At 38.9% G+C, this 20169-nt stretch overlaps 3 protein-coding genes across 3 annotated transcripts; 1 reads left to right on the top strand and 2 right to left on the bottom strand.

Annotated features, from left to right (window-relative positions):
- Window positions 1-779: 779 nt before the first annotated feature.
- On the top strand, window positions 780-1718 carry LOC127680737 (olfactory receptor 51I2). Its single transcript, XM_052176396.1, has one exon. The coding sequence runs from the start codon at window positions 780-782 to the stop codon at window positions 1716-1718; it is 939 nt and encodes a 312-aa protein (XP_052032356.1).
- An 8222-nt stretch (window positions 1719-9940) lies between these two features.
- LOC127680733 (olfactory receptor 51I2-like) lies at window positions 9941-10885 on the bottom strand. The gene has a single exon (XM_052176381.1). The coding sequence runs from the start codon at window positions 10883-10885 to the stop codon at window positions 9941-9943; it is 945 nt and encodes a 314-aa protein (XP_052032341.1).
- A 6227-nt stretch (window positions 10886-17112) lies between these two features.
- Window positions 17113-18057, bottom strand: LOC127680725 (olfactory receptor 51I2-like). The gene has a single exon (XM_052176370.1). It carries the CDS (start codon window positions 18055-18057, stop codon window positions 17113-17115), a length of 945 nt encoding a protein of 314 aa, XP_052032330.1.
- Window positions 18058-20169: the final 2112 nt, after the last annotated feature.

Raw genomic sequence — 20169 nt, 5'->3', positions numbered from 1 at the left:
AAATTTTGTTCCAATGAAAACTGATACTCAACTACCTCAATCTCTTATTGTTTCTTCCCCTTACCTCCCAAGTACTCATGATAAATGCTGCCTCTGGGGTCTAGAGAGTTGGCTCAGCCATTAAGAGCACTTGCTGCTTTTGCAAGGACCTTGCTTTGGTTCCCAGCACCTACATGGCAGCTCACAAACACCCATAACGTCTTCCATGGTATGCAAACAAATGCAAGCAAGCACACACATATAAATAAAATACATAAATCTCTAAAATTGTAAAAAGAAAACAGACACCCTCTGGGGAATTGTCTCCATAATTAATGAAATATCTGAATTAAACTGTCAAGGAAATATTTTTGTACTTCCAAGAGTTTTTGGTGATTCCAACAGCTGCTTCCCTTCTGCAACAACACACCTTTTGAATTACTGTTTACATATTTCTCCTGAATGATACTTATAAAATTTATGAGAAATGTGAGTAACATGGTAGAAACATGTGTCTCAGTCTAACTGCTATTTCTAATGTATTAGACAATGTTATTCTACATCATAAAACAGGGAAATGCTATCCTTGTTTGTAAATGGTATTAATAAAATAAGAAGAAAGGCAGTGTGCCTGCACTACTTCCAAACCAATGCTTTCATGAGTGTACCAGCTTTTAATTGTAAACACTGCTTCACAGTATCTGAGAATTTTGAGTTTCTTGTCTTGCAGTAAGCACAAATCTTGAAATTCTCCAAGCAAGAAAATCTGACCCGGAGACACATCCTGGGTTCCCTCTGTGATGGCGCTGTTCAATGTCACTCGCCCTGCCTCCTTTCTCCTGACTGGTATCCCTGGTCTGGAAAGCCTCCACCCCTGGTTGGCAGGGCCCCTTTGCGTGATGTATGCTGTGGCCCTCGGGGCAAATACTGTGATCCTGCAGGCTGTGTGGGTGGAGTCCAGCCTCCATGCTCCCATGTACTACTTCCTGTCCATGTTGTCTTTCAGTGATGTAGCCATGTCCGTGGCCACACTGCCCACTGTGCTCGGAACATTCTGCTTGGATGCCCGCAGCATTGCTTTTGAAGCCTGTCTGGTCCAGATGTTCCTCATTCATTCTTTCTCGATGATGGAGTCAGGAATTCTGCTGGCTATGAGTTTTGACCGCTATGTGGCCATTTGCGATCCCTTGCACTATGCCACTGTTCTCACCAATGAATTCATTGCTGGGGTGGGGTTAGCTGTGATTGCTCGCAGCTTCATCACCCTTTTCCCTCTGCCCTTCCTTATCAAGAGGCTACCTATCTGCAGATCCAATGTTCTGTCCCACTCCTACTGCCTGCACCCAGACATGATGAAGCTTGCCTGTGCCGACATTACCATCAACAGTATCTATGGGCTCTTTGTTCTTGTGTCTACCTTTGGCATGGACCTGCTTTTAATCGTCCTCTCCTATGTGCTCATTCTGCGTTCTGTTATGGCCATTGCTTCTCATGAGGAACGCCTTAAAGCTCTCAACACATGTGTGTCACATATTTTGGCTGTACTTGCATTTTATGTGCCAATGATAGGGGTTTCTACAGTCCACCGCTTCGGGAAGCATGCCCCACGATACGTACATGTCCTCATGTCCAATGTCTACCTCTTTGTGCCTCCTGTTCTCAACCCTCTCATTTACAGTGCCAAGACAAAGGAGATCCGTCGTGCCGTATTCCGCATGTTTCGCCGTATCAAACTGTGACTTCCATATCTTTTTTTAGGTTCTAATGATTATACTGCCTATGGGTTCTCATAATGATATCATCATTATGATGAATTTTCAGCATTAGCAGTATCAATATCATAAGTAATTAGAGGGCAAGTCATGAGACCAGAAAAATGAAGGCACAAAACTTAAAACATAAAATAAGGGGATACAAATCAATAAGGTATTCAGGTAATATCTGTGTCATCTGCAGAAAGGTAAAGGTTGGAGACAACTAAGTAGTTATGTAACGTTTTGCAGTTAACAAGCTAGGAAATGTTTTTATAAAGTAAGAGTTTTTCCTGTAACAATTAATTTTACTGAGTCATCAAATGTGCCATGTTGTATTCTAAAATCTTTATATGCATTGATTGACTTAATATTCATATTAATCACATGAGGCACAGAGAATGAATTGCACATTATGTAGATTTTTGAGATTAAAGTCATTTCTGTTTTCCATCCTAATGCAGCATCTGTAAGAATACCACTTCATTATCTATATGCAGACCATTTTATTGTCTAATCTGCATTGCATAAAATCACCACTGCTGTCTTGTTTTCTCCTACAACACTGATCTAAGTGATCACAGGTTGCTTTAACTTCAAGGATGAACTGATATACTTTCAGAACTCACTTGAATGAACAAAATTTACCTCAGAAAACTGGCAGCTGCTGACACTGAGAGCTTTCTACATCTTTTCAGTCTACAGCATTTATCTTTTTCCAAGAAGGTCAGGACTCAGATGTCTAAATGTCATAGACACCTAAATCACAGACCTTTCTATAGGGTGGGTGATGGGTGAGAAGTCTGGTTTCTCTCTTTTTTTTTTAACTTCTTGGAATAATAGTTTTCTTTGATACAATTCCATGCTAAGAGATGTCAGAAATTATGTTCTAGGATTGTTAGTTAGCTAAAAAAAAAAAAAATCCTGCAATATGCCACACAAAACATTCATGATTTACAATTAGACAATTAAAAATAATTCTTTCTGACCTTCTTTTACAATGATTTTTTCTTATGTGTCATCTCTTTGACAGCAGAGTGCTAACATATACTGGGAAATTCCTTAACCTAATTTTGATGAGCTCAGACTACGGTTTTGCTTATTTCCAGCTGAAAATTTTAAGTGGGGATGACTATGGAATCTTCTTGCCAGGGAAACTGAGCGAGAGACCAGCAGCAGAGGTCACCATTGATACAACATTTTCCTTTGTATGCAAAACTCTACTGGATAAATGTTAAAGACAAATGTTAGGTCAAAGGAGAAGGAGCTTTTTGGAATGTTGATGGTGTTAGTATTTGTGAGCCAGATCTCAAAACACACCAAGGAGATCAATAGGAAATACATATGCTTACTGGCCTACTAAGTTAGCTTTTTAGAGAATGGTCAAATAATATTATATCAAAATTATTTCAAAGGGAAAATAAATAGGGATGTTTAGTCTACAGTCAAATATAATGGTCCATTTAAAAATAGCTTTTGCAAGTCATATTAAAAAACTCTTATTTTTGCTTTAGGATACAAAGAATAATTTTAACTACATAAGATTTTATTTTTTAAATAAATATATTGATGAAAAGAAAAGGAATCATTAAATAAAAGTAAGAGAGATTCTTCCTGGTGGCAAACAGAAGACAGGGGCGGGCCTGCAGTGACTTGAAGTGGCAGGGTGAGAGTTAGTACCCAGAGGGAACCACCCCATTCTCAGGGGTGAAAGAGAAGATGGGGAAGGAGTTATTTGGGGGGGACTGAGAGAAGAGGGGGGCTGCAATCAGGATGTAAAGTGAATTAATTAATCAATTAATGGAAATTTTAAATTAATGTTGCAAATAAACACACTACTTGTGTATGTATATATACACATATATACATATTTATAAATATACTTATGTGAATGTGTTACCTTATTATAGCTATAAGTAAAATGTTTAAGAACAAAAGGAGCTAGAAAACAAGGAGTAGGAGACTAGAAGGATCCTCAAATGGCCTCTAGCTCTGTCCACTTTCTCCCTTCTTTCTCCTCCATAAAATACAAGTTCTACTGCTTTTCAGAAACACAGGGAAAAGGCCCGAGGTTCGTTTTGCTTGTTTTTGCTGTTGTGGCTGCTCATACAGTAACTGTTTTAGCCATAGGTAGGCTACCCCTGAAATTACAACCCTTAGCAGATCTTAGCCAACCACCACTGGGTTTTATTGTTGTTTTGTTACAATGTTTCCTTTAAACTCAATGGCTTTTCATATTGAAATAACGAAATACCTAGGTTAGTACCAGGAAAAATATTTAAAAGACAATTCCTTTACTTCTTCTTTTTAAATCCCCCTGGACCTAGGTAATTTAAGAAAATGAAGTATTGGACAGCATCCAAACTAAGATAAACTGTAAACAATTCTTAGTTGACAGAAAGAATGTGTGAGTATGGAAGGTCATACATGTGCCCTGCCTTGTCTTGGCTGCGAGCCTCACCCTCCATGGCAAGGATTGAGATAAGGACAGAAGCTCAGAGGGACAATTCCAATAGCACAGAAGACTTGCTCTCCTGCCTTGTGGTTAAGGACTCCATTATCTTTAAAGGGTTGACACTGTGAGTTTGACCATGCTACAGTGAGTAGAAGAGCAACACAAATTGGAATTGATTTTTTTTCATCTTCTTGTTTTTTGGGAGGCTACAACACTTGGGGTGGACTTGGGAAGATGGAGAAGTGAAAGCGATAGGGGTGCATTGTGTGGAATTTCCAAATGTTCAATAAAACATTACCTTAAAAAGATTCTCCTATTTTATTTTCCTTTCTCATCAAAAAAATTCCTACTAAAAAGTATTTGGCAAGTTCCCTTGAAATAACACTAAAATGCTCTGCACTTTGTCACCTCATAATAGACATGTTTGTCTTCAAAGAAAATAAAAGACTCATAAGATACCTATGACAAATAAAATCAACATGTAAAACAGGAAACCTGCCATTCACATTGTAGAGAGTTCCATAGGATCTCAAGAAGGAGAGACTCTTCTGAAAAATAGTCATCAGAAGAAAAGAGCATCTGTGCCCCAAGCAGTGTCTGGCCAACGGGTTAATTTTCTATGTACCATGAAGCAAAATCAATGAAGTGATTTGAAATCTGACCAGCTCTTCTCAGACCATAGCTTCTCAGCCACAGAGGCAGTTCTGCTGACCTGGGAATGGTCTTCACCTACCATGTCTTTATAAAATATACAAAGAAGAGCACAATGTATTCATCTTCTGAGTCAGGTTATATATCCCCAAGGGCATTTCCGCATCGAGCAAGGATTCACTTTACTAAAGAAAATGTGTTAGATTTACACAATGGAGTATTTCTCAGATGTTAAAAACAATGCCATCATGAAATTTGCAGGCAAATAGATGGAGCTAGAAATAATTATCCTCAGTGAGGTAACCTAAACCCAGAAAGACAAACATGGCCTGTACTCACTTGTAAGAGGATATTATCTGTAAAGTAAAATCCACAGACTCAGAGAGGGTAAGTAATAAGTAAGGCTCAAGAGGAGGATGAAAGGATCTCCTTGAGAAGGGTAAACAGTATAGATTTGTGGGTAAACTGCGAGAGGGTGGGTTGGTAACAGGAAGAATCAAGTGGAATGGCGGGAAGAAGAAAATACGCCAAGAAATGACTGGAATGGGGAGGAGGGTATTTGGATCAAGGTAGAAACTAGTGCAATGGAAACTCCATGAAATCTATGAGAGTAACCTGAGCAAAGACTCCTAGTAATGGGAGGCACAGGGCCTTGAACTGACGATCTTCTGTGACTATGCAAGGCCTCAAATGGAGGGATTGGGACATCAAGCCAGGCACAAAATGAGCTACAGTTTGTCCTGTCAGCAGAGTATTCTGGGAGTGGAGCCTAGTGGAATTGTCATCAAAAAGACCAGAAAGACTTCATCTAGCCACCAAGGGGAGCAGATTGGGAGTGCCACAGCCAAACATTAGGAAGCACTCGGGAAGAGGAGGAAGGATCAGAGGAAGCAGAGTGATCAGGGGCACACCTTGAGAGCATGACCCACAGAGTCAAATGACTGGGATCCATAGGGACTCACAGAAATCGGGGAGCCTGGAGGGGTCTGACCTAAGTCCTCTGCATATGTGTTCTGGCTGAGGAGCTCGGTGTGCTTGTGGGAACCCTAACAGTGGGAACAAGTTCTGTCCCTGACACTTTTGTCTACTTGTGAGACACTTTTTCTCTTACTGAGCTGCCTTCTCCAACCTTAATATGATAGTATGTGCCTGTACTTATTTTATGCGGTGTTTGGTTGGTGTCCCTGAGAGCCCTGCTCTTTTCTGAGGGGAGGTGGATCTGGGAAAATGAGGGGGCGAGACTGTTGGGTGGGATGTACTATATGGGGGACGAAAAAGAGAAGGGAGGATTCACTGCTCCATTACCAACTGGATATGTTCTTAAACTATGGTGTTGAGCTATGAATTCAGAGACCTCTGTGACTCTCAGCTAGGAAGGAATTTATCTGTTGCTACTTATGCATCTTCTTCATATTTAGTAAATAAAAGATATATTCCTTCCATTATAGAGGATCAGTTTATCAGATATATGTGATAAAATGGAAATAATTATCCATTAAATGAATCTTTAATTTATTGACTTCATCTGTGCATGTATAATTACATGCACTTAAGATTTGCTATTGCATTAAAATTTATTTGGACTTCCAAAGCTCTGCAATGTGAAGTACAATCTCAAGACTTCTATATATGCCTTTTATTCACCCTCTCCTTTATAGTGTATAGTAATTCTTCAGTTCCATGTAAAGGTAGAACATTTGGTGTTTGTTTTTTCATTGTGATTAAGTATAGTGCAATGGAATAGTGTCACTAGTGAAGTAAAACTCCGTATAAATTGTTTGAAGGCTTAACAAAGGCTGAGTATACTACAAGACCATATAGTAAAGGTAAATACAAAATGAGGAAACAAGATTCCTGGGTGCTTGCAATTGAATCCAGGACCAGATGCATGCTGGGCTAGTAGTACTCGGATACTGAACTACATCTCCATTTCTTTATGAACTTGACATCCATTTCCTACTGCTATTATTAACTGAGATGAGTTTTTCTATAAATAATGATCAAGTTATGGCTTACCAGATCATCAAATGCCTTTTGCACACAACACAAAGCCAGTTTTTTAAAAGATAAAAGTAAAATAATTCTAAATCTCAAACAAATTCCTGTTAAGTAGACATATACAAAGCCTTTATATAAGAGGGTGAAAGGTAGTAGATTGGAAATATTTCATACAATTATTCCGCAAAAAGGGAGATTTGTCATTATTCTTAAGAAATACAACTTAGGCTGGAGAGATGGGTCGGTGGTTAAGAACACTGACTGTTCTTCCAGAAATCTTGAGCTCAATCCCCAGCAACCACATGGTAACTCATGACCATCTGTAATGGGATCAGATGTCCTCTTCTGTTGTGTCTGAAGACAGCTACAGTGTATTAATATGCATTAAATCAATCAATAAATTTTTAAAAAGAAAAAAAGAAGAAAACAAAGAAATGCAACCCAGCATTTAAAATCCAAATGTCTATAAGAATATTTTTACAAATAATATAAATAACTGTTTCTGACTATAAAGAAAAGTTATTAGAAATGAAACAGGTACAAATTGTACAATGTTATTTCATTTATTATCAGACATAGATTGTTTTCAAAATAATGAATCTTCTCAGTCAATAAAAAATATTATTAGTAGGTTCTTAATTGAGTTAGAAGCTAATACTCTATATAAAATACTTACTTTGCTAGTAAGAACAAATACATTATCTCAGAAAGCAAAATTACACTCCATTATTTATGGATTTGGTCCATATTTCTTAAGCAGTAGCAAAGCAAAATATACATTTATTAGTATAAATAACAAACAATTCCCATGCTCAATATTGGTATAGCACTTACCCCATATTAATATGATTCAAGCATTAAGTCACCATTCTTCTGCTCAATTATGTAACTAAATTGTGCAGCTACTACTGAGCTTCAACATTTTCAATGTATTTATTTTGTTTGTGTGTATGTGTATGTGAGCACAAGCATGTCTGTGCCATAGCCAGCAAGGGAAGGTCAGAGGACAGCTCTCAGAAGCTGGTTTTGTCCTACAAAACTCTGTAGGATTTGGGGATCTTAGACAGGTCATCAAAAGTGTGTGCTAGTTCCTCTACCTGAACTCACTAGCCCAAAATTTCAACTTTTATCTTCCTTTTTCATTAATTTATTTATTTATGCACTTTCTGTCCTGACCACAGGCCTCCTCCCTCCTGTCCTCCCAATTCTTCCCTGCCCCCATTCCCTCCTCCCCTTCTCTTTAGAGAAAGGGAGACACCTCTATGGGTACCAGCTGCCCCACAGCAGGATTTCAACTTTTTAAAGCCTGAAAAATACTGAACTCAGAAAGATGTTTTCTAGTGAGAGAGAGAGAGAGAGAGAGAGAGGGAGAGAGGGTGAGGGAGAGAGAGAGAGAGAGAGAGAGAGAGAGAGAGAGAGAGAGAGAGAGCAGAAAACACCTATAGTATGAGTTGAAAGCTGAGGGTTACTTGTTATCATTGGCATTTTGCACACTTGCACATAACTGAGTATAGAGTTGTCTTATTTCCCTCTTTCCAAGTACTACTAATACATTTGGGACCCATGATGACAAAGAAGATTCTTGGGAGAAAAGTTCTTCAGGGTATTCTGTAGCTTTGCAAACAGCTCAATGTAGCATGTGTTTCTGAGTCAGAGATCAATGTATTCTGTGTTCGGGGGATGTTCAATCCCATCTCTGCTCCGGTCTACATCTACAGGAGTTGCTTCCAATGGTTGCAAAACTATTGCACTCTCTTCTACCGGATTCACTATACTATCCCGCTACACATTCCAAACCTTCTTTATCTCACATATCCTCTCTCTATTACTTAATGTGATTTTCTTAACATCCAGCTACATTCTTTTGGAAGAGATCATTTGCTGCACATTTTTGAGATTGCCAGAGACTATGAGACTATGGTAACAGTGCTTAGCCATCTCCTGCCTCTGATACTGTGGGATGTGTTGACTTCATTTCTAGTTTTACCAATCCTTCACAAAGTCATCTACAATTGGCAACAAGTGTTTCTATGATATCTCTGTCACCTACCTTGTGTCATCTATAGGTTTGAATTCTACTTTTCTGTTGTTTTGTTTGCAGTCAAGGGTTAACATTTGGGGCAATTCAAGTCTATACTCTCTTGTGTTTAGGTCACTGTTTTGTTGTTTTGTCTGTATAGCTTTAGCTTCTAAAACTTGTTTTACCATCTTATAAAAAATGTAAAGAGATACAACGTTTAAAAGACTTCTGCCCAAAGTATGTGTTTTCTCCATTACCCTCCTTCAAATTTGACTTAGACCATGTCCTGTTCATTGCCCAATAGAAGTCTCGAACCCATTGTGCTTAATTCTACTAGCATCTGCCTCCCTGTGCCATGTGGGTTGTGTTTGCATTTATGGATCTAAGAAGGTTTCTGTCTCTTCTTGGCTGTGATTCTACGACTTCCCTGTCATGTTTCATCTCTTGGTCTCTGTCTCTGTTGTAACTTACAAGATACTCTTTTGGCAGTGCTACCATTGTAGGAACATGAACCCATATTCTTATACACTGTAGGCTCCACTGCTGTAACTGGTAAAGGGAACTACCCCCTCCATTCGTCACCAATATCAGTTCATCTCCCACTCCACATGCTTATGATCTTCTGAAGAGACTTTTACTCTTTCTCTTAGCTGTGCCTAAGTGAATGCAGTACATGGAACCATGGTAAAATAACTATTGTATGAAATTTAAAGATATCCAAAATCATTATTCTTGTATTAGATAATGCACACACATTATATATACATACATATATATATATATACTTACTACTTGAAAGCATAGATGTTACCTGACATATTGGGAAAAAAAGATCTAATTAAAGGGACTTTTTGATGGGTTGGAGAGAATTAATTTGCAGCAAACTATGACCTAATTAATTAAATGATGTTTTGAGTTGCAGATTGTGTCTAGGCTGTATCTTACATGCAACACATACTCCCAAATCTATATATGGCCATATCATATATATTATCATATCATATCACAAGCTATGTTGATACACTAAAACATCAGCAATAACAAAAATTTCTAAGCTATGTAGTGTTTCAGAAAACATATCATTGATCAGAACTTGGTACCCAATAGCATCTTGTGTAGCCGCCTACGAATCTCTTTTGTCTTGATGGAATAGATAATAGGATTGAGCATTGGAGGCACAAAGAGATAAACCAGAGATGTGAACTTGTGCACATACTCTGGGGCATGCTTTACAAATCTGTGAACCATTGACACACTAATCATTGGCACATAGAAGATGAGCACAGCTGAGATATGTGACACGCATGTGTTGAGTGTCTTAAGCCTTTCTTCCCTGGAGGCAATGGCCAGCACAGAGCGCAGAATGAGCACATAGGAGAGGAGGATGAGCACTGAATCTACACCAAAAGCAGAGATGACAATGAACAGCCCATACATGCTGTTGATGGTGGTATCTCCACAAGGTAAGCGTATCAAGTCTGGGTGTAAGCAGTAGGAATGGGTCAGAACATTGGCCTTACAGAAAGGTAGCCTCTTCAGTAGAAAAGGAAGTGGGAAGACCATGCAGAAACTGCGGATGACGATGGACATACCCATATGGGCCACACGGGCGTCAGTAAGCACTGAGGAATAATGCAAAGGGTTACAGATGGCTACATACCGGTCAAAACTCATGGCCAGAAGAATCCCAGACTCTGTCCAGGAAAAAAAGTGTATGAAGAACATCTGGGCCAGGCAGGCACTGAAGGCAGTCTCTGGGATATGAAAACACATAGAAGCAAGCACCGTAGGCAATGTAGAAAAGGACACTCCCAGGTCATTGACAGATAGAAAGGACAGGAAGTAATACATTGGCTGATGCAAACTCTGTTCCTCCTTTATGATGAAGAGAATCAGGGCATTGCCTACTATGGAGACAACATACAGCAGCATCAGGAGGGCAGCCAGCCAGTGCTCCAGACTCGCCATCTCTGGGAATCCTGTCAGTGTGAAGCTTGAGGTGCTTGAGGTGTTAGTGTGGAAGCTCCTCATCAGGGTTGCTAAGGAGCTGTGAGGGAGATGCACCAGAGTGAAGTAAGAAAGGGCCATGGAAAAAGTGAAGAGTGGGACCAGGAAGAGTCTTAGGATAGGAGGGAACTGATGCTTAGATTCTTACACCAAATGCCGTGGAATGCTCTAGAAAAACCTAACTGGATAAACCCATTCCCTTTCCATTTCCCATTCTGCAGAGACATCCCTTGACACTTTTTAAAATAGATTTCCCTTTGTTCTTGTGCCATCTTATTTACAGAAGTTTGCATCTGTATAATCTGGCCTTTCTTCCCTCTGATTTTAGACATAATCATAAAATAAGTGCTCAATGAAGTCAGTTCTTAATATATTAAGGCTGCTTTATCCTTTCCTATGCACGTTATGACACCATTTGACTAGATTCCAACTGTCTCTCTTCTTTTTCCTGAACTCAAATATCATCCAGTACCTCACTCCTTCTTTGTTGTTTGAGCCCCTCTCTTATTCACTAGAGTTTAGTAACCTCAGTCTCTGGCACTTTTGATACCTAGAAAATCTGAACTCACAAATGTTCAGACCAACTGTATATTTAACTTTTTAATAAACTATCTTCACATTTAAAGAATATGAAAATACAGAATAAAGTATTTAATATAAATATTAGGTTTCCAGTGCAAGTTACATGCTAAAGGAATGACAAATAGGAAAGTAGCAATGAAAGCAGCTTCTTAGAGCTTGAGAATACCTGACTTGGTCTCCAAAGTGCTTTCCTAATTCCAACCAATTTTCCAACCAAAAGCTCTCTTGTATAGTTCTTGTCTACTACCTGATGAGAATATTGAAGTTAATAGCACAGAAGCATTGATGCTAATTAAAATTATTCATGCCAATCAATCAAACAAACAAACAAACAAACAAAATAGATGCCTCTTCGAGGCTTTATACCAGGAGCAGTAAATGGAAAACCAGGTCAGCACAGTGGGATTGCAACTACTTAGGACTAGATGCTGCATTGATAGGCTTCCTGAAATCTTTGTGCCCTGGTCATCTCAGAATACAAGAGTTAGAGAAAAGGTTCCTGTGGATCCCTGTGCGAAAAGTGCTGAGGTCCCTGTTTACCTTCACAGGGTGGATTTGGTAGCTGTGAGAAAAGAGTAGCCCAGGTACTTGCCAAGAAAAACACCAAGCGCTCTATATCCTCAGAATGCAGGTGTGCTCTTCATACTGTGCCAGTCTGTATCCATTCCTGCTCTGGGATCTATGACACTGTCCCTTAAGAGTCCCCTGAGCCTAGTAAGAACAGGCGAGGAAAAGTGTGAAAACTCTTGAGTAAATGTTCTCCCCTGTGCTCTGTCATTTCTCCCACTTGAAGATGTCAGTGAAGTTGAGAGTCACATCTGGGGTTGTCCAAGTGTGATCTGTAAGTTCAGCACTTTATTTTCTAGAACTGAGCCTCAGAAACAGCTTATTCTGTAAACCAGCATCCGAGCTGGACAGATTCTCAGACCTGTGGATTCCCCCTGGTTCCCAGAAGAGCTTGTTCCACTAACCCTCCCACGACTCAAACACGAGCTCAAGGAATGATTAACACAACCAGCAAAATCTTAGTTACATGATGTCAGCGAACAGGGTAACTGTCTTGGTTTGTGTGAAAAGTCCCCTTATTTACTGTTAAAAGTCCTGCAAGACAAGAATCTGCTTGACAGTTTGTGGCTATGTGGCCAGACCTATATCCAAATCCAGCTTCGTCAGTCTGGAGAGATGGCTCAGAGGGTACAAGTACTGACTGCTCTTGCAGATGAGCCAGACTCAGTGTCAGGACCCACAAGCATCTGTAACTCAAGTTTTGTGAGGTTTAATGGTGTCTTCTTGTCTCCATGAGTACCAGTTACACAAGTGGTGTGCATGCATTTGTGTAGGGCCAACACTCATAAGAAAATAAATACATTTAAAATTACATTTTTTTAAAGACTGATTTTATGTATTTGAGTCCACAGTTGCTGTCTTCAGGCACACCAGAAGAGGGTGTCAGATTCCATTAGAGGTTTCTGTGAGTCACCATGTAGTTGCTGGGAATTGAACTCGAAACTTCTAGAAGAGCAGTCTGTACTCTTACTGCCGAGCCACCCCTCCAGCCGATTAAAATCACATTTTTAAAATCCAGCCATCAAGTTTATTTAATTCTTTTGGTTTTTAGATTCCATATATGTAAAATGAAGGACAAATTCCTGTAGATATGGGCACATGTGATCCAACAACACATCGCAAGACCCTGTGAAACTCTTGAAAAAACTTGCTGATAAATAAAATTATCATGTTTTCTCTTGTTGTGAATATGTTCCATACAGCTATATAAAATGATACATATATATAGGACATGAAACTAAAAGTAAGTCTTAGAGAATGAAGGAGATTGACCCAATGGAGTGGAAGAAAATGGAGAAAGGAATATCTTCAAAATACACTTATGGCATGCTTCTATACAAATATCTTCATGACATTCACCTATATGTACAATGAATATGTGCCAACAAAAGGCACAAATGAAAGGGTGTGTTGTTTTATTTATTGAACTGAACTTGCGCACTAGAAATCACATCTTGTTTTTCCTATAACACTAAATAATATTACAAAGTACATTGTGTCAAAGGAATAGAACCATCAGAACTCAAAACCATAATTGTCAACTAGAAAGTAAAACATTCTGAACAATATCTCTCTAATGTCCTCATTTGAAGCACACTAGTTTGTTTTTTTTCCCATTTCCAATGCCAAATGGAAATAGGGAAACTAAAAAAAAAAATCTGTGTACCCCTTTTATTTCCTGTTTAAAATCAAAGAGGAAACAAGTGTTAGTTCAACATCACTTAGATGAATGACTTAAAACAAAGCTGTTTCACTGAGATCCAAACACAAACTGGTGACTCACATCTCACAAGGCTGCCTGATGGTCCTCAGGAGACACCACATAATCCCTAGTACTTGTGCATCTGTGTTCAGAATCTATGCTGCTTTACCCACAATACAATGAACACGGACCTAGCCTACATAACCATCAACTGATGAACGCATAATGAAAATGGGCGGTATATATACACAGTAGAATTCTATTTGGCTGTATGTAACCTGGAATAACTACATATACCTATAAAGCATAAAAGGACCATTGGAGGAGGGGGAAGATCTCTAGGAAGGTGAGGACAAGGGTGTTAAGAAGGAGATGCTGGGAAACAGGAGCAAACTTAACTGGGGATGTATAAGAGGATAATAGACAAGATGAGAAAGAGGAAAATAATACATAACACAGAAGTCATTCAAAATCCATAGAGAAACATTATTTTATATGTTTACATTAAAATATAAACATAAGATGCATACATAAATACACATGTATACTGTTAATACAGTTATCTCCTCACAGTGGGATAATACAACCCCCCAGAATCTATAGACAATTTAACAAAAGCCAGTATCAGTAAATAAAAGCTTCCCTCCAAGTTTTGGTCAGGGTAGAATCCAAAATATCACCACCATCACTACCCCCAAAGACACACACACACACACACACACACATACACTGTTGCTGTTGTTCTTGGTTGCCTACCAGAACATCAAAATAAGAACCCATTGTTAAAAGCATTTCACACTTCAGTCACAGGAGTTGTAGACATCTAGCTGATAGTGATCGGGAAATGTCCTAACTAAAGTCTAATTCTCAACCTGTGCTCTGAAGGCACTATGCAAGCTGTCAAGGGAGAAAAGTTAGCAACAGTGTTACCCACCTCTAAAGCTGGAGAACCTTAACCAGGAGAAGACCTGCAAAATACCTCCAATAATACAATAGTGACACTTGAATCTTTGGTGTAACCAACTGTCTTTGCCTGGATTTGTCATGGGCCCTAGAGGACAAAACCCTAGTACTCTTACATAACCAACATGACAGAGTTTCCAACTACCCTCTAAACAAACACTCACTTGTATCCCCATTGATAAGTGCAGCTGTCACTTGTCATCAAAGAAGCATCATTTTGAGGTAGATGGAGATTAGCAGAGAGACATGCACAGCTGGCCAAAATGCAGAGAATAATCGACCAAAGGTTCCCAGGCCCAAAGGAGACATTTATGACACAACTGTTATACCTAAGGCTCGGGGAAACATCATGGAGGAAAGGGGGAGAAAAGACAAGGGCAGCAACTGAAGAATACTGCCTCCAGCTGGACAGAAGAGTTGTTCATGTGGATTCTCAACAAAATAACTGCCTGAAAAGACAATGCCTATAAATGTTGCACCATGGGTACAGGAAAGTTTCACAAGAGTCTACACCTAGATGAAGAGATACAATCAGTCAATGGTTGCTGAGGGAAGAACCAATATTTGTTTGCATATTTATTTTCTTCTGCTTTAGGGATGAGACCCTAATTCTATACAGACAGTCCTAAGCTCAGGAAAATAAGAATAGCATTAATAAGATTCAGTAGAAAGAGTGTGTGTGTGTGTGTGTGTGTGTGTGTGTGTGTGTGTGTGTGTGTGTGTGATATAGAAGTCATGAACTCAGGATGGACTAGTTGGAAGGACATGGGAAGAATGTTGCAAATACAGTGTTCCCTTATATAAAGTCCTCAAACTAAAAATGAAAACCTGTTTTATATAAACACATATATATTCAAGAGGGTAATTGGGGGTGTTGAATGGATCTGGGAGAAGAAATTGGGAAAATTGTTGGATAAATATGATCAAAATGAATTGTATGCATATATTAAAGTTTCAAAGAATTCATGAAATATTTTTTAAAATTTTACCCCTTATGATATTGATGCTTTTTACTATAATTGGATGTTTCTGATGAAAGTAAATTTAGTGTGTGTCCCCTTAGAAGCCAAGAGCTTCTTTTATTGAAAACTACAGTAGAAAAGTGAGAGAATCAAAGACTCAGAGAAAGTCATCCAATCATCATTGGCAGGGAAATTAAAAGATCAATGATCAACAGCAAAGTAGATGAAGTCATTAATTGGGGAAACTTGCATCTGATTGTGAGGGAGGCATCCATTTAAAGCTAGTGCTAATTACAGATGTATTTATCATATTACTCATTACTATGAGAGATTTCTAAAAACAGAACGCATTTTAATGATATAATGGATGCAGGACAAGCTAGTAAGGGGGCTGAAGAAGGAGAATCAACCTGACAAATGTAGCAATAGTCACCTCCTAATGCGTGGACATATAATTGGGCATGTATCTCAACATAAAACATATACATTTCACCATACACACACACACACACACACACACTCACACACACACACAATACTGTACCTCCACCATGGGAAGACATAAAATATTTAAGTGTCATTTTAAATTGGGGTGCATTATGTAGAGGTGTGGATCTACTCTGTAAGTTTATTAAAGGATTGAAATCGAATGATTGTCCCTCTTTCCATACCCACCGATTAGGTTCTTTAAAACATTTCAATCATTTAATAGCACATTATTTTATCAGATCCTAAGTTGAATCGCTCTATATACTACATGTACTTTGTTACACAAATTTTCCTATAATTTTAATTCTATTATTAACAGATGTTGAACATATGATTATATACAATTTAAATATACAGTATTGGTTAAATATTAAATTTTCACTAAATTTCAATTACTAAAAATGAGCTTTTTAATATAATTTACATAAGATAATATTTATGTCTTCCAATGGGACAGATGAATATCATACTACATAAAATAGTTATGCATAATTCTAGTGGATATGTGTGTGTGAGAGAGAGAGAGGGAGAGAGAGAGAGAGAGAGAGAGAGAGAGAGAGAGAGAGAGAGAGAGAGAGAGAGAGATTTGAGATAATATCTCTTGACCAAACTCTTTAGGAGAAACAATATAATGTCCATTAATACAATATTTCCATGTTAAGAAATCCAAGGTGATGTAAGATTTTGATAAAGAAAATGAGGGAACAACATATAGTTTTCATTTTAAAATGAAGGAAATGAAACATGATTTTTTAAATAAATTATGACATGACTTGTTTTATTTTGAGAGAGTGCTTTGTTGTGAATCCTAACTATTCTGCTGCTGACTTATGGCATCTGATATCCAGAATCCTAAAAGAAATCCTAATAGAAGTAGAATTTGGGGGTGTTGTTAAAGATCCCAGGTCTAAGAAGGACCTCAGAAGACAACTTCGTGCAGACAGGGCAAGCATCCTCTGAACCCAGACTTTAGAATATTATCCAGCTCAAATCTTGGTCCCCAGCAGGATTTTGTGAAGCCTCCGACGAATCTCCTTGGTTTTGATGGAATAAATAACAGGGTTGAGCATTGGAGGAACAAACAGATAAACAAGTGATAGGAGCGTATGCACGTACCGGGGGGCATGCCTGCCATAGCGAGCCGCCATGGACACACCTACCATGGGCACATAGAAAATGAGCACAGCACACAGGTGTGACACACACGTGTTCAGAGTCTTCAGCCTTTCTTCCTGGGAGGCAATAGCAAGCACAGAACGAAGTATGAGAATGTAAGAGAGGAGAATGAGTGCAGAATCCAGTCCAAAGGTAGAGATGACTATGAACAAGCCAAATATGTTATTGATGGTAATATCACCACAGGGCAGGCGAATCATGTCTGGATGCAGACAGTAGGCATGGGAGAGCACATTAGCCTTGCAGAAAGGCAACCTCTTTAGAAGGAAAGGTAATGGAAAAATCATGCAGAAACTTCGAAGGAAAACACATGTGCCCATCCACACCACCCGGGCATCAGTGAGCACTGTGGAATAGCGCAGTGGGTTACAGATGGCTACATAGCGATCAAAGCTCATGGCCAGCAGAATCCCAGACTCCATGAAAGAGAAAAGATGGATAACGAACATTTGGGACATGCAAGAGTTAAAACTGATCACTCTTAAGTGGAAGCAAAACACACCCAGGACTGTGGGCAGTGTGGAGAAAGACACACCCAGGTCATTGAGTGACAGCAGAGATAAGAAGTAGTACATGGGTTGGTGTAGGCTCTCTTCCTCCTTGATGATGAACAGGATCAGGGCATTGCCCACTATGGAGACAGTGTAGAGGACACCAAGGAGCAGGAACAGCCAGTGCTGGGAGGTCTCCATCCCTGGCAGCCCTGTCAAGATGAAGGGAGGCAACCCAGAGCTGTTGTGGGCTTCACCTCCCATTCTGGAATTCCTTCTTAGATGCTTGGTCCTATAAAGATAACAAATTCACATTTTTGTGCATGGCCTGAGTCCAATATTATTTTCTTTCTTATATCTATATAGCCTTTTGTTTTAGAGAAGCATTGATTCCAATAGTACTCAACATTGCCTCTCATTGTCCAAAGATTTCTGAAAACTCTGAGCTGTGATACTGAACCTACCTGGAAATAAACATTTTCCCCCTTCTCACCTGTGTCTATTGCTTTTTTTAACCTTTAAGACTGTGAACTCAGCTTGTCAATATATTGGAACTAGTCTTTTCTAGTACTAACATAACACCTATTAGTCCAAAGATCTTCAATTATTACAGCCTCTTTTGATGCAAATTACTTACTCATCAGACCACAATCTTTTATTCTATCTACAGTGAGATGGAACTGAGACTTTACACTCTAGGCTCCCAAGACCTATAGACCAGTGCCCATGGCTTCCATCCATTCATCCAGATGGGAGATAAATGGCCAGAAGGATAGATATCCCATCTCCTGAGACTGGGAGACTGAAAGTACTGGGAATTATTAATCCTTCTGCAAGACCCTATCTTTAAAAACATCCATCCATAGTGATAACCACTTAGGCAGTCATTGATTACACTTGCACTTTCTTGATCCCTTGCTACCTCTTTATCATTCTATCCATTCAGCTAATGACTACTCTTCTCCCTGAACATTAGGATTTAATGAATGTAAATTCATAAACATTTTGTTCAAAATCAATTTTTAATTAGCTCCTGAAAGTTATAAAATCAATAGTCACTTCTCTAAGCAACAACATTTTTTTCATATATAAAGTTATCTTTTTTTAATGACCTCACCATTACACTAAAGGTTAAGACTCATTCACAATGTCTGCACAACACCTTTTTCATTGTTTACTACATTACCAGGTAACAATAGATAAAATGGCTGGCCCAAACTGCTCCTTTCAGCACTTCTTTTATATTGTTCCAACTGCAGCCCATGCCTCAGAACCAAGATACCATATTATTCATCCATGATGACTACCTCTTCAATTCTCATTGAAGAAAAAACTCATTGTATATGTTTTTTCTGATCAGAGGAGAATATCATACTAAGTGAGGTAACCCAGACTCAAAAGATGAATCATGGTATGCACTCACTAATAAGTGGATATTAACCTAGAAAACTGGAATACCCAAAACATAATCCACACATCAAATGAGGTACAAGAAGAACAGAGGAGTGGCCCCTTGTTCTGAAAAGACTCAGTGAAGCAGTATAGAGCAAAATCAGAACAGGGAAGTGGGAAGGGTTGGGTGGGAAAACAGGGGGAGGGAAGGGGACTGATGGGACTTTCGGGGAGTGGGGGTCCAGAAAAGGGGAAATCATTTGAAATGTAAATAAATATATCAATTAAAAAATATTTTTAAAAAAAGAGTTTGGGGACCAGAAAGGCAAAAAAAAAAAAAAAGAAGATTCCATCTTCTGTGAAACATGGCAGATTATTTTAAGTAGTGCTATCTCCCCTCCCTCAGACCCTCCTTTATGAATACATCTCTGCTAATGCCTCTCCCTTTTTTTGCTAAACTCTAGATTTTTCTTAGAAAAATATGGGAGGGTGGATATTGTAGTCAGAAAATCTATATTCATAATGCAGTGTCATGGTGTATCCTTTCTGAGAAAGTAATGTCTGATGCAGAAAGCAGACAATGTTTCTTGGACCAAGAACAACAGAGATAAAACAGAGAGCAAAGATGATGAAGAAAGCATGAAAAAAGGAAAAAGAAAAGTGGAAAGGCAAGAAGCAGAGGAAAAATAAAAAGAAGAGAGGAGAGGAAAGGGGAAATGATTGGAGAGGAGAGGGAAGCAGAGGCTCTCCTTCCAATTGAAATGCTGTACTGCTAGGTTTCTAAGATAATGGTGGAATCTTAGCACTTGATTTTGGAGCACTGGTTGTTTCAGATCACCTACCTGAGATTCACAAGATTGACCAGAGTGAAGAGAGAAAGAGCATCATTCAGGAGCATGCCCTGTGCACATTCTCCTGCTGCTTCTTCCAGCTCTGTCCTGCGAACAATATGATCTGCAAAGTCCCTTAGGTTATAACCAGCTC

This window comes from Apodemus sylvaticus, chromosome 1, assembly GCF_947179515.1.
Source record: "Apodemus sylvaticus chromosome 1, mApoSyl1.1, whole genome shotgun sequence".
Taxonomy (NCBI): domain Eukaryota; kingdom Metazoa; phylum Chordata; class Mammalia; order Rodentia; family Muridae; genus Apodemus; species Apodemus sylvaticus.
The sequence above is the reverse complement of the archived record's forward strand: the minus strand, read 5'-3'. Positions and strand labels throughout refer to the sequence as shown.

What these genes read in the sequence shown, in the direction of transcription:
- LOC127680737 (XM_052176396.1), top strand. Translation starts at nt 780, where the DNA reads ATGGCGCTGTTCAATGTCACTCGCCCTGCCTCCTTTCTCCTGACTGGT.
- LOC127680733 (XM_052176381.1), bottom strand. Translation starts at nt 10,885, where the DNA reads ATGAGGAGCTTCCACACTAACACCTCAAGCACCTCAAGCTTCACACTG.
- LOC127680725 (XM_052176370.1), bottom strand. Translation starts at nt 18,057, where the DNA reads ATGGGAGGTGAAGCCCACAACAGCTCTGGGTTGCCTCCCTTCATCTTG.